Source organism: Alligator sinensis, unplaced genomic scaffold, assembly GCF_000455745.1.
Source record: "Alligator sinensis unplaced genomic scaffold, ASM45574v1 scaffold400_1, whole genome shotgun sequence".
Lineage (NCBI taxonomy): Eukaryota > Metazoa > Chordata > Crocodylia > Alligatoridae > Alligator > Alligator sinensis.
In genome coordinates this window covers 4168092-4181753 of record NW_005841897.1, presented here as the reverse complement: position 1 = coordinate 4181753, position 13662 = coordinate 4168092, and the positions used below count along the sequence as shown (strand labels likewise).

General features: G+C 49.6%; 1 protein-coding gene across 3 annotated transcripts in view; it reads left to right on the top strand.

Annotated features, from left to right (window-relative positions):
• The window catches only part of SEPT9 (septin 9), a 238179-nt gene that overhangs the window by 108305 nt on the left and 116212 nt on the right, over positions 1–13662 (top strand). Inside the window, exon 1 of one of the 3 annotated variants that reach the window (XM_006018335.3) lies at positions 3268–3365. The exons of the other annotated variants lie outside the window; for them this stretch is intronic. Within the exon in view, the coding sequence (XP_006018397.1) occupies positions 3353–3365 (13 nt within the window). The 5' untranslated portion in view covers positions 3268–3352. Of the gene's footprint in view, positions 1–3267; positions 3366–13662 lie in introns of those variants that run through there. 3 annotated transcript variants of the gene reach the window in all.

Sequence of the window (13662 nt, the reverse complement as noted above, 5' to 3'; positions counted from 1 at the left end):
GAGCGGCGCTTTGCTCCTGGCCGAGAGAGCAGGGAGGGTGCCTGGCACGGGGGAGCAGAGGGCAGATGTGCAGGCTTTGACCTCCTCCCCGCACTGGCCGGCAGGAGGGAGGGGAGGCTGGAAAAAGTGAGGTGCCTGGACCTGGCCAGCGGCCCGCTTGCATCCCCCGGGATTTCTGATGATGGCTTTCCATGCCGTGTATTTTTGTTATGCCGCTGCTACTCAGCTCCTAGCTGTGCCCTCCTGCTCCCTGCCCAGCCAGGAGCTTTGGGCTGGGCCTCCTAATGCGGGTGAGGCCGAGCACAGTTTGCCCCGTGCTCCGGCGGTCTCTGCATCCCAGCTTGGGCCCGCGCAGCCAGGCTTTCCCAGCCCGCTTCCTGATCTGCCCTGCTCTGATTTAGCCGCGGGGGGCTCAAGAGCCAGCATCGGAAGGTCTCTAGCTAGAGCCGCTGTAGGAAGCGCCTTGTTGAGACTGGTGCGGTTTCAGCTGCTTGATACGTATCACTGCTTTGTGGCAGGCTGCTCCCCTGCGGAGCGTCCTAGAGAGGAGGATCTCTCCTGGAGGACCCTTCAGGCACGTGGGAGGGTTTGGATGACTGCCTTCTAACTGCGTGCTCTGGGCGCGTGCCCAGTATGCTCAGTCTTTGGGAGAGCAGAAATAAATATCCCAGCCAAGCGTGCGCTCCTGTCGGATAGGTGAGCGGGCCGGAGATGGGCGAAACAGGATGAGGGCCCTAATCGGAACTGGGCTTTGAGAACACAGTCGTGACCAGTGTATTGACGCTCAGGGGAGCTCTATTTCTCAGTACTGGCGTGACTCCTGGAAAGCGAGTCCTATGGGGAGCATGAAGGCTGCTCGTAAACTGGCACGATCTACCTTCTCACAGTGTCTGTAGAAAACCAAGAAACGGCAGTGTCCTGAGAAGCCAGAATGACAAACAATGATCTTGGAGCTCCCTGCCTAGCTACTTCTGTGGCTTTCATAGTTGCAGTATCTGAATGCATCATCCACTCCTAATCAACTGAGTCCTATGACCCCTGCGGTGCGGTGAGGCACAGCAGCATCATTATCCCCATTTCATACTCGAGGAAACTGAGGCATGACGTGTCTTGCTCTGGCTGATACAGAATGTGCGCAGCAGAGCTGGGAGCTGGACCCTAGTCTCCTGAGTCCCAGTTTCATACCTTCATCTTAAGATCCTTTCTTGTCCTCACAAGTGTGGGGCATGTCTTCATTTCAGTGAGCCCTGTGGGGTAAGGAGGCATAAATCTTCCACCCAGGAGAGCACACAAACACTAGCAGACCCTTGCTGTGCCTGAAGCAGGGTGTTTGTGCCCAAAAGCTTGTAAAGAACAATTTTTCCAACTATTTAGATGGTCTAATAAAAGATGCCATGTGCACCCAAGGAACCTTGTCTGCCTAAGTCTTACTGCAGGCTTTGTGTGAGAGGTGGAGGGAAATTGAGTCCTGTTACAAACTCCATGCCATGCTAGTGGAGACTTGGAGTGAGAAAAGTTACCCAAATGCTGGGTCCACTTTCCACTCTTGACCTCACTGCATGCCTTCATTGTCCTTCAGGGACTTGTACTACAGTTCCCTGCTGCCTTGTGTTCAGATTCTGATGTAATTACAAGCCTCCTCCTTGCCTCCCCCCCAAATGCATTTAAATCTCTGAAGAGTGAAGTAATTCACCACTTGGAGAACAACTGAGGATGATGAAGGCCCTGCTGTGAGCCTGAGGGCTGTTTGTTCAAGAATGTGTATGTTCCTCCACGCCAAGAAGCTGCCCGACAATGAGAGAATATTTTGATCCCCAGAGTGAATGTTTTCTTGATGGCAGCTCCTGGCTGCGTGCAGAGAGAAACCAAGAAAAAGCTGTGGATGTGTCTGTGGCCAAAAGTTCTGGCATAGCCTTGGACCAGGGGTCCAGGCTACTGTTTCACAGCTTAATTACCTCTTGCACGTCCATGGCAGGATGCCAAGAAGAGACCATAGTAGTGCCAGCACCAATTATTCTCCATACCCCATGGAGTAGTGAGTGTAACATTTGTCTCTTCTGGGTAGGCATCCCTGCTTGACATGGCCCAAGGCCAAGGGGGAAGACTTGGCCATTAGATAACACCCTGAAGTCGTTGTTTAAAGATCGTCTAGGAACTGGAAGCTTTCTGCAAGTGGCAGTGCAGTCAGTCTTCCAGTAATCATATACACTGCCTCCTCCCTCCCCGGCCTCCTGAATTCCTTGTTGGCTCGGGGCTGAGGTTTTCACTTCAAACTAGTTAAGTTGCAGGAGGTACAGTAGCAGGTCCTGGGCTGGGATGTTGGGATAATGCTGCAAGCCACCAATTAAGACATGGGAGCTTTGCCACGTGTAGTGGGCCAGCACTGTGCGGTGGCCATACTGCTGCTGAGCAGCGTGAGCATCCTATAAATGCGGTCTCTTGGGGGAAAGAGCACATGTTGCTGCGCTCCAGTTCAGTGAGCGCCAGGGTCCAAGCCAGGGGAACGCAAGCGCCAGAGGAGCACCAGTTCCTTGCAACGGACCTAGGGAGGAATATGGTGCTGGGTTGTTCCCAGTGCAGCGCTGTTGGTGGAGGGGGTTAATAATCTCTTCTGAGTTGTGCAGCAGTGCATTCATCTATAAGCATTCACTGGACTAACAGGTAGAGTAAAGAAGGTTTTAATCCCCTTTAATGCGACTGGCAAGAATTCAGTCTTCTTGAATAAGCACCGACAGATTTCCACCCCTCCCCCCCAAACTCCCCTACCCATTATTTGGTCTCCCATTTGCCAAGATTTATGCACAAGCATTGTAAATAAACTTCGGAGTTCAGAGGCTTTGGCAGGTCTTCTGAAGAGATCCTCTTGTTGCTAGCTGAGCCACACATTGTGCCAGTACTCTCCAGCCTTGCTTCTGTCAGCTAACATCATCAAGGTCTCGGCCTGCCCAGAGGTAGCACAAAATAAGCCCCCCACGGTCTGGCCAACCCTGCAGTGCACCAGGGGTCTGAACTGCAGCTAGCTCAGCTTTGAGTAATATGTGAAATAAAGATGTATAAGCAGCTCAGAATGGAGACTCTTCTGGTTAAGCTATACAGGATGACTGTGAACTGCTTGACTACTTTTCTTTGTAGGTATAAACCCACACTTGCCCTAATCTGTCTGCTTTTGGTTATAGTATAACATGCTTGGACAAGCTGATTATATTTTTTTAAATGGGTCACAAATGATTTATCTAAAACATACTGTATTTTCTTTTTGCACTGTAGCTTATCACAGATTTATTACTGCAGCTTGAAACGGTGAAACATAATTAGGACATTCACGGTCCTAAGTTTAGGAGCCACAAGTGATATGAAGACAGCAGGTAGGGAGGGGGTCTTGAACTTGTCTTGGTCCCAAAACCTTCTTTGGGAACACTGCTTATCTTTACTATATCAAACTGCTGGCTGCATTGTCTGGAAGAAGAGGGCCCACTGAAGGGGGATATAATTAGTAGTATTAACAATTACATCTTCTTCAGTTACTTGGGGTGAATTGTTCAGTGCGACTAGGGATAGAATATTAATGGGTTGGGTATGCATAATGCCTCTCGTCTGAGGATCTTACAGCTCCATGCAAACATTGTCAAATTAAGCCTCATAAATAATGGCCTTTAGAAAAGATACCCACCACTGAAATGCAGTCAGCTGTAGGGTTGCATGCAGCAGTTGTTAAACAGTACACCGACTCCTCTTCATTAGACATTCTTGAAGTTGAGGGAGCAGACATGATACTGCAGGCATCTTGTCCTTGTCTCTGCTCACCTTCAATTCTGGTTAGCATTCCTGGCTTGTAATCATGTTGAAACATAATATTTTCTGGTGAGCATAAGTGCTAAATGACTCCAAGTGAGAAATGTTCTCATAACGGCTTGAAATTGCAGGGTAATCCAGAGAAGTAGAATGTAATTACCGGAGTCAGAACAGGGGCAGGATGCTGCCGCTAGCAACTCTGCTCTAACAGAAAATACAGTACAAGCTGCAGTCACCACCCGTGGTGGCTGCTTGGCTTTGCAGTTCATTGAGAAACTGCACCCCCAGCGGCATTGTGCCCAGCAGTGTGATGCCAGGGCATTGGTCCAGCACTGATTCAAAGGGAAGCGCTCTACCTGAGTCCCTCATTGCTGCCTCTTTCAAGGTGAGCTTTGCCCAGTCCTGCAGAGCTTGTGAATACTGAGGGGATTGCAGGTCAAAGTAGGGTAGCCCCTAGCTGCCAACACAGGACAGGAGCTGCTTACATATTTTGCTGCTGTATAGAGCAGAATTCCTTTTGTTGTAAAAGAAAGCAAGAAACATCTGAATCAATTATTCACAGAAGTAAGGGCTTTTACAATACAGTGCAGTACAGTTGGCTAGACTCGGGCATTGTATGAGTCAGCAGTTTGCAGGCTGTGACAAGAGATCTTCATTCTGAACTTTTGGTTTTATTTCAGCCCTCCCCTTTACAAATGCACCCCCCCCTTCCAGGGCACCTTCCTTTGTGACATGATATCACCCTTAATGTTCTTGTCACAAACTGGCTGATCAGGGGCCGTCCATGAGAATGGATTCTGTTGTGGTTTGGGGGGTAAAAGAGAATAAGAGGTGGCTTTTTGTCGCAAGGGATCCAAGTTGGAAATAGATCCCAGGGGTTTCCAGGAATCTGACTCAAGTGGGTTTCTTCAGCCCACCCACTTCCCTAATATCCACTTCAGCAAATGCCTGGAATCCCTGTGGATGCATACCCCAGCCATGTGTCCCTCTGCCACTTGGCGCAGGCATTCCTCTTGCACGTTGCACGAGGCAAGCAGCTGTTGATGGCATGCTGCAGATGCTGAGAATCAGCTACGAGGCTAATATTAGAGAGCGACATGCCAGAGGAATATTTACAGTGTTCTGGGGGCAACACGACTTCAAATCAGTGTAGTACAAAGCTAGAGAAGGAGAGGATGTGTCCAAGGTTTTCATAACATTACCTTGTTTGGGCCCAAGTCTGGTTTGGTCAAAATGTGTGGGTTTCTCCCTGATCACCTGCATGCCATGAGCAGTAGGTTTGTGGGTTGGGCTTTGATTCATCTGGGATCATGGTGGGTGTGGATCACTGGGGCTGCCCAAGTAGAGTTTCCATTATCTTGGTCCTTGGGCAAGTTTACAGGGAAGGAGATGGTAAGAAATCTTTCAGATGCATCTTGGGGCAGCTCAAATGCTAGGGCAGAGGCTGAGGCTCTTGGGTATAGCCAGCCCCTGATCTTTTGACTTCCCACTGTACCCTGAGAAATAGGATTGGAACAAGTTCCTTTGTACTCGGGACATCATTCACAGATGCCTAATGCTAGCATTTCCCCTCCCCAGCTGACAGGGGAAGCAGGATGCTAAGAGATCAGCTACTGGCTTTAATATAATCCTCAAATGAAAGATTTTCAGGGACTGCTGAATGTTGCCTCTGCCTTCTTAACAGCCTTCTGACTCCAAGACAGAAAGATGGTGGACATGGAAACTTCTTGTCAAAACAGCAAACATTTTGCACAGGGAAGCAGCCAGCTGGCTGGAGGGGAGGTGGCTCATTGAGTGAGCAGCAGCAGCATAAATACAGCCAAGTTGGGTTTCCGCGGTCAGCAAAACCAGATTTGCTTTTTGACTTCTATTCCCTATTTTTCTTATCCATATATTTTTTTTTATTGGGACGAATTGCACCAAATGGGAGAAGGGAACGGTGCTTCTCTTGTTGTTCTGAGGTGCAGCCTGATGGTGATCATATTGATTGTAACATGCAGGAGTGTTAGGGGAACTGGTTTAAGTTTACCTCAGATGTAGAGAACATTTGGATACAGGTCTGCTTAATGCTGAACACTTCTCTGAAGGGTCACAGGTGGTATCTGAAGAAGCATCCAAAAGTTGGGATGTATCTTCAAAGAAGTTAGGTGACCTGGGGTTGAAGTAATGAACTAAAACTTTCTTACAAGAAGGATCTTTCTCTGCATTTTCTGCCCTGTCTTGACCAGAAACACAAAGGAAAAGTTTGGCTCATGGTATTTCAGCAGTGCTGCTTCCAGCTCTCAGGTGCCTGCGAAGGCCTGGAGGGCAGCTATCTGGACCTCACAGGACCAGAGCGGAGCCTCCTCTGAGTGGAGGAACTGTTCATGGCTTTTCTGCCTCCCACCAGATTGGTTTGCCCAATTTTAGCTTAAGCCTGGGTCTCTGATCCCAGCCTCTAGCAACGCTTATTCCTGACAGAGTAGCACAGACAACTATAGAAGCCATGAGACCTGTGAGCAGGCGGGATCTTTTCCCGGCATATAGGTAATTCATGGAGAATCAGTAAATTGTGAAGGTGAGGGAAAGGGGGAAGAGATTTTTTTTCTGTGACTGTGGGAGCTAGACTCTGGGAATAGCCCCTGACCTTGCCCTACTTTGGATACAGGATCATCCAGGGGTCTCTAGTCCTAACTGCTTAGGTCCCCCCTCTTGCCCCTGGGGGCCAGCAGCAACTACAGGGCAGAGTACAAGTGTTCTCTGGCACCAGGGCAGCCTGGGAGCTTCCTGTGTTGCATAGCAGGGGAGGCCCTGGTAGTTGGGGGTGAGGATAGCAATGGCAAGCACAGCATTGCCCTAAGACATGGGAGATGATCGGATGCTGGCAAGGCCAAGGGCTGTACAGGTGATCTGAAGAGGTTTGGGCCACGCAAATAGACAGAGGCTAGAAGTGAAGAGGGTCTTTGGCACCTGCAGCAGCAGGGTGCCTGTGAGTGCCCCCGTCGCCACGTTCTGAGCCATCCAGAGCCCAGCCTAGAACCGTGCCTCCTGGAGCTGATCTCCCAGTCGGCTCACTGTAGTTGCCAGCTTTTGGCTCCCACCTATTCAAATGAGTAGAATTACCCTTGGAGCAACTTGTTTTATCTTGAGCCAGGCCAGGAGCTGCTTCTTTCAGCCCAGCAGGTGCCCGCAGAACTGCCTCTGGTAATGGGACTTGAAGCCTAGGTTGTGTCCCAGTTTGCCTGTTTCCCCTGTTCACCCTGGTTTCCTCTCTACCCTCCTACGGGCTAAATAGCCCATTTCAAAGGGGAATAGACCCCGGGCAGCAGCAGCAGGAACCAAACCCTGGCCTGGGATATGCTGGAAATTCAAAGACAATGAGGGAGGCTTCAGACCCCAGAACCACTCCAAATATTTACATTACTAGCTCTAACATTTAAATGACTAGGCAGTGTGCTTACAGCTGGCCAGACAAAACCACTGTCAGTGCTCTTCCTCTTCCTTCTCACAGACAGCACTTTTTCAGTCATTAGACAGACATGGATCTGAGGACAAAGATGGAGGCCTCTGGACCCTTTCTCTTCTGCATTCCACTTGAATCCAGTCTTTCTTCTTAAGGTTGCTTGGCATGTGTAAAATGAGGTGATGAGTTGGAGAGTATTTCCTGTGGGGAGCGGGTCCACATGTCCAGCAGTGGGGATGATTCTGACTTTCTCGGCAGAGGTTACCAAAGACTGTATGTGTCTGACTCAGTGGCTGGCCCCCCCCCCTTTTCTTGTCCCCCCCTGAGGTGATGAGTTGGAGAGTATTTCCTGTGGGGAGCGGGTCCACATGTCCAGCAGTGGGGATGATTCTGACTTTCTCGGCAGAGGGACCAAAGACTGTATGTGTCTGACTCGGTGGCTGCCCTGCCTCTCTTTCCTGCTCCCCATCCAGACGTGCTTACAATTATACTTTGTGCCTGCTGCCTTTCCTGTAAGATTCCTGCATCCTGCTGGGTGTTACTTCAGTCATCCCTCTGCCCTGCCTTGGCCCACACCTGTAGAGTTGTCTGATTGCTCTGTTGCTAAAGTGCAGGACCCTGGATACGCACTGTCCAGCAGAAATCCGTGCTGTCGGGGCCGCAGTGCTACCAGTACCCGACTTGGTTGGATTCCTACCTGTGAGTGCCGGGCTGACGTATGTGTGCGCGGAGGGATGTTCCAGCACAGAGCACTGCGAATTCTGGGGTTTCTCGGCTCTTGTTTGAACCAAGCTCCAGCTCGCCGTTCTTCTAGCTACCGGTGTGACCTTTGCCTTTGGAATAGATGGAGCCCATTCTCTCACCTGCTTTTTCCATCTCTAAATGCCTCTTAGTTTGAGGTGTTACTTTAAGTGCCGTGCTGGCCTGATGCCTATCTGCACGTACCCTGGCTTGTGTGACGTGTTGCTTTATGCCTGATGTAGCTGGCTTGTCCTGAGGTTGCAGCTTGAGTGCTGCTGAGCAGCGCCGGATTATGACATGTTGAGGCCCTAAACTATGTCCAGTTTAAGAGGCCCCATATGATAAAAATAATACAATGTATGTATATTTTTGTCATATTAGAATGAAAATGTTCATATTTAGAGAGTCATTTTTCTCATATCTCCTTTATCTCCTTTACTTACCAGCTGATTATTATACAACTTGATATTGAGTCAGGGTTTTTTTTCTTATGTAGAGGCCCCTCATATTGTGAGGCCCCAAACTGTAGCTTAAGTAGCTTAAGCCTAAATCTGGCACAGCTGCTGAGGCAACGGGGATGCAGCAGCTGGAGTTGGCCCAAGTCCTCCCCTGCTAGTCCAGTCACTTCATGCTGTGAACCAAGCCACTGTGAGCATTGTTCATTGGTACATGGGCTCCCTGGCTTGGCTCATGACAGCGGTGGCTTAAGTGCAAACTTAGAGTCACTTTTGCAATGAAGACAAGCCCTAAGGCCAGGTCTCTGTGGACTCTTTCCTGATGAGACTGCTGCTGACGCAACAAATCTCTCCCAGTTGGGCAGACCAGAGAGCAGCAATTAGGCAGAATAGATCTGTCAAGGGTGAACCTGAGTACTGCTCCTCTCAGTGTTGCCCTTAGAGCCAGGCCCTGGTGCGCTCCAAACTGCAATTTTCTGCTTGATCAGCAATCTCTGCAGTGCCCCACGCAAGGGAGTAAGTGGGGCTTATTCTGTCATAGTGGCCCTGGGATCAGGAGGGAAGTGATGTAGCATGCACCTTAAGCGCCTCTCCTGCTGATGGAAGGTGTGAGGATAATTATAGTGGTTGGTGCAAGTGCTGCTACCTGTGCTGGATTTGGTGTGCTTGAAACCTGACCTGAAGGGACTGTGCCCAGAGTGAGATGGGAGTACTATCTTCATGGTCCTTTCAGTTTTCTTCCTCTCATCTCCTTGTTAGTGCAGACGGCATTGGAGTGAGGCACATAAGGAACAGGCTATTCCAGTCCCTATTCCAGTCCTATAGTCCCTATTCCAGTCCCTATTCCAGTGCTACAGATGGAGCTGAAGAGGCTTGGGTGGTGCAAATAGTCAGAGGCTAGAAGTGAAGAGGGTCTTTGGAGCCTGCAGCAACAGGGTGCCTGTGAGGCCCCCATAGCCACTCGTTCTGAGCCCAAGTGGACTCTGAATAAGACTCTGAAATTGCCCTTTTCCCCCATCCCTGCGTCAGCTCCTGGACTGGAGACCCCACATCCAAACTATTCTGCAGTTGGTGAGTTGCTGGGGCTTGGAAACCAGATTCTGCAGCGTAGCCCCAGTTCCTAGTAATGATCCTCTTGGGGAAATTCAGAAAGAGCATTGCCACACTCCAGGAAATAAGGCGAGTGGATGTAAATTTCAGGGCAAAGGACCTTGAGAGAGTGTCCCGCTCAGTCTGCCACTCGCCGGCCAAGTGATGAGTAAAGCCCCTCTTCTCTTCAAACAGACTGTGTCACTTGAATGGACACAGCAGTTATGTAGCCTTTTAATCCTGGTGACATGATGTGATCTGCCCATAGGGGAGGTAGAGCATGCATGGGTGAGTAAGCATGGTCATGGCAAATGGGGTGAAGCCGGTGAGGATCAGGACAGAAATTCTTGCTGCCCTACTGCAAAAATCAGAATTTCCTCGCTAGGAGTCGGGGCTTGAATGTTAAATTGCTGTCGGAAATGTAAATGTTGAACGAGGCAGAAGAGTTGTCCTAAATCTTGGCCTGCACTTTCCTTTTAAGTGACTTTTAGTTCACTGGGGAGGAAAGGAAGAGAAATCCCTCATTATTTCTTGGCACCAGCTGTCGGCCATCAGGGTCTTTGCACGTGCTCGCTGGGTTCATGGCAGTGCCTAATTGCAACGCTGAAGCTTCCCTTTCCGCATGGAAGCCTGTGCTGGTTGGGATGTTTGACAGGAACCACTTGACCAGTGGGTTGCTTTCACCATCTACCCCCTTTCTCCCTCTGGTGGGTTGCCTGGGCTGTTTAGGGAAAGTGGCATGAGGGTGTGTTTATAGTGCTGTCAAGCTCTGTGGGGCTTGTGTACATTTTACTGCCGCTATGAACAAGCTGTCTCAGGACCTGAGCGCAACTTCTCAGGAAGGCAGAGAGGGCTGTTAAAGATCCTGTGGGCTTTTCCCAGTTGTCCTCCTTTCCCCTCTCTCACAGCTACTGGCACAACATTGCCGTGCCTGTCTTATCGAAGCTCACCAGTGAGATGAGTTTGCCCAACTCTTTGGAGTCCTTGAGGGACCTGTGGGAGTGAATTGGCCTGATTAGTAGGGAGTGTGAGGGCAAGATGGAGCTGTGTTGGCAGAGAAGGGGTAGGGAGGGCTCCCAGGGGTGGAATAGCAGGGGGCTACAGGCCAGATCTCGGGGACACCAGCAGAGCTGTGTTGTAAGGCACATTGCAACGCTCCTGTCCACACTCCCTTTGGCTCCTGCCAGATCTCTTAAGTCATTCCCTCTCTCTTGTATTTTAAAAAGCAGTCGTGTGGTGCCTCTGCCTATTAAGGCATGTTGTCAAACACAGATTGAGTCATTTAAACTATGAAGGCTGATATAGTCTTGTTTCCAGTAACAGGCATCAATCCTCTGTCAGTCCAAGCCCCACCACCCACTTTGCTTGATCTTGACACTTTTTTGCACCCACGCCTTCCCTTTTAGGATACACGAATCCTTGCAGCATCGCCTACCTCAGACGATGGGTTACCTGCTGCTTCATACAACATACAACCTCAGTGGCTGGCTGGCTCAAAGCAGTCATTGCTCGTTAACCCTTTGAGGCTGTTATTCCACGAGTGCCCAGCACAGCACTGCCAAAGCAAAGGTTGATGTATGACGTTTTGCAAGAGAGACCACAGTGCTGGTGACCTTCTGGCCATAAATTAAAAGCACAGGTGAGGTTGAAAATTCACCTGCTGCTGAATCTCTGGAAGAACAGTATGGCTAGCAAGAAATGCTGGAAAAATTAAAGGAAACCCCCAAGCCAATCAGCATGTTTGCTCTTATTTTTTTTCCAGTGTTTCAGTAAGATCTTTTAAACATATCTTAATGTACACAGCTGGCTAGTAAGAAATGTCTAGCCATTTTCCACTAGAGGCCCTGCAGTACTAAGCACTCACAAATGTCTGCAATTCTTCCTGCAGACTTCTTATAAGACATCTCCAACATTATGGTCTTTTTATTACCTCTGTTTCTAGAAGATTCTTTAAATGACTTTCTTTCTGCACCTTTTGTCTATATGCCTGAAAGCACTTGAGAAACATTAGTGAACATGGACTCATTGTCTCCCTGGGAGGGACAGAAGTATTATTGTCTGTATTTTCCAGGTGGGCAAACTCAAGCACAGAGTAGGCAAGTAATTTGACCAAGGTCACCCAGCAAGTCAGTGTCAGAGGTAGGTTTTGAATCCAAGGGGTTGATACACAAGGTTTAGGGGACCAGTGAAATTACCTGTGCCGCTGCAGAATTGTTGTAAACTGCATTGTTTGGATTTGGTAGCATTTTGCCTTTGGGCTATGAGTATACAAACTGCAGAGTGCTGGAGAATTAAGCCTAAAATGTTTTTATATATTTAGTATCATGAAGGGAAAGCTAGGAATTTGACTTGATCTGCATGATGGCTTTGATCTACATAATGTCCAAAAGGCCATCTGGAAAATGATGCAATGGTTACTATTGCCTTGAATGTGTCACGTGGGTTATTACAAGTAATCGTCATAACTGGAATGAATACATATGAAGTTTGTCTTAGTGATCTTGGGTTCATATCAAATATCTGAGCTTTTATTTACTCCAAAGTTTTCTCTATAATTGCATTTCTGTTCTCTGTTTATGTGGTATCACTCTCAATACTTAGTGATGGTCCTGCCAGGGGGCTGGTGCGTGGAATACATTTGTCAGCCTGCAGACTACACTGAAGCTGTGTTAGTTCCATTTTGAACCTCAGTAAAAGGACTTGTGATGTACACTTGGTCCCTGAGAGCAATGCCCACATCCAAGGCACATGCCACTGAAGTCACTATACCGCTCCAAGCAGTCGGGTCCTGTGTTCCCCTGGCAGTAAACTGCTGTGGAAAGAGGGAGCTGTGTGGTCTCCTGATCCAAGTAGCATCCAAAAAGCTCTGAGTTCTGTTCTTGCCTCCTACACTGATTTAAGGGGTGAGTTTGGGAAAGCTGCTGAACTTTCCTGTGTTTTTTTCCTTGTATGTAAAATAGAAATGATAATACTTCATGGGGATGCTTTGAGGATAAGTTACTGACTGTCTGTAAAGCACCATGGGGAGGTAAGGGACCATCACTAAGGACATGCGTATGCTGTCTCTGAGCCTGCAAGTGCCACTGAGAAGCTTGCTTACCCACTCAGCCTGTGCCAAGCTCCAGAAATTAAACAGTATAGCTAACTTACAGCAGCTTGGGGCACACCCAAGGCAGAGACCCTGAGAGCAGCTCTAATCATACTCATGGTCAAGCTAAACCACTTATGCTACCTAATTTTTGAGATTTGGTGTGTGCTGGGTGGAAGTGAGCGAGTGGGGCAGGCTCTTCAATGGAGCTCTGGGGCCCAGCATAGAGGAGACATAGTCAAGCTCGATGCTTTGGTGACCTGATTTGTGATGCTGACTAGGTGTCTTCGTGTCTGCTAGTGGTAACTGTTTTTTAAAAAAAAGCTTCCGGCTCCAATTTTTTGTTTCATGACTTGTAAATAGGGGTGCACCAATAGAGAATTTTTGGGCCAATACCAGTGGCTGATTTTTAATGAGCCATATTGGCCACTACTGATCTGATTTGGATATGCAGATGGGAAGCTTGGAGAGCAGCCTCTGGCTAGTAAGTCTGTTGTGGGGGAGGGAAAGGGTGTGCGGGGGGCAGATCAAGGTCCCTGTGGTGAGGGAGGGAGTGGGGCTGGGGCAGAGGCAGGCACTGCACAGCCAGGGTGAAGTATGGGATGGAGCCCCAACTGCTCATTTGTGGGGGTGACTCCCGCTGCTGCATGCACCCCAGGAGGGCATGGGGGTGTGTGGCCCCGGATCTGTGCAGGGGGCAAGGGCAGGCTGCCGCTGTTGGGCGGGGGATGGGGCTGGGGTCAGGGCCAGCGCTGGTCTCTTCCTTGTGGGGGGTTGGGCTGGGGCTGAGCTTGGGATGGGCAGTGGCAGCACTGGGAGGGGGATACGGAGAATTTGGGGATGGCTGCAGCCCCACACATAGCCCACCTCCCAGCGCTGCCACCACCCACCCTAAGCACAGACTGGCCCGAGCCCCTGTTGGGAAGAGCCCAGAGCTGGTGCCCCAGCTCGAGCTTGCAGCAGTAGCCTGCCCTTGCCTCACATGCAGATCTGGGGGCACACATGCCCTCCATGCCCTCCTGGGGTGCATGCAGGGGCAGGAGCCAACCCCCCCC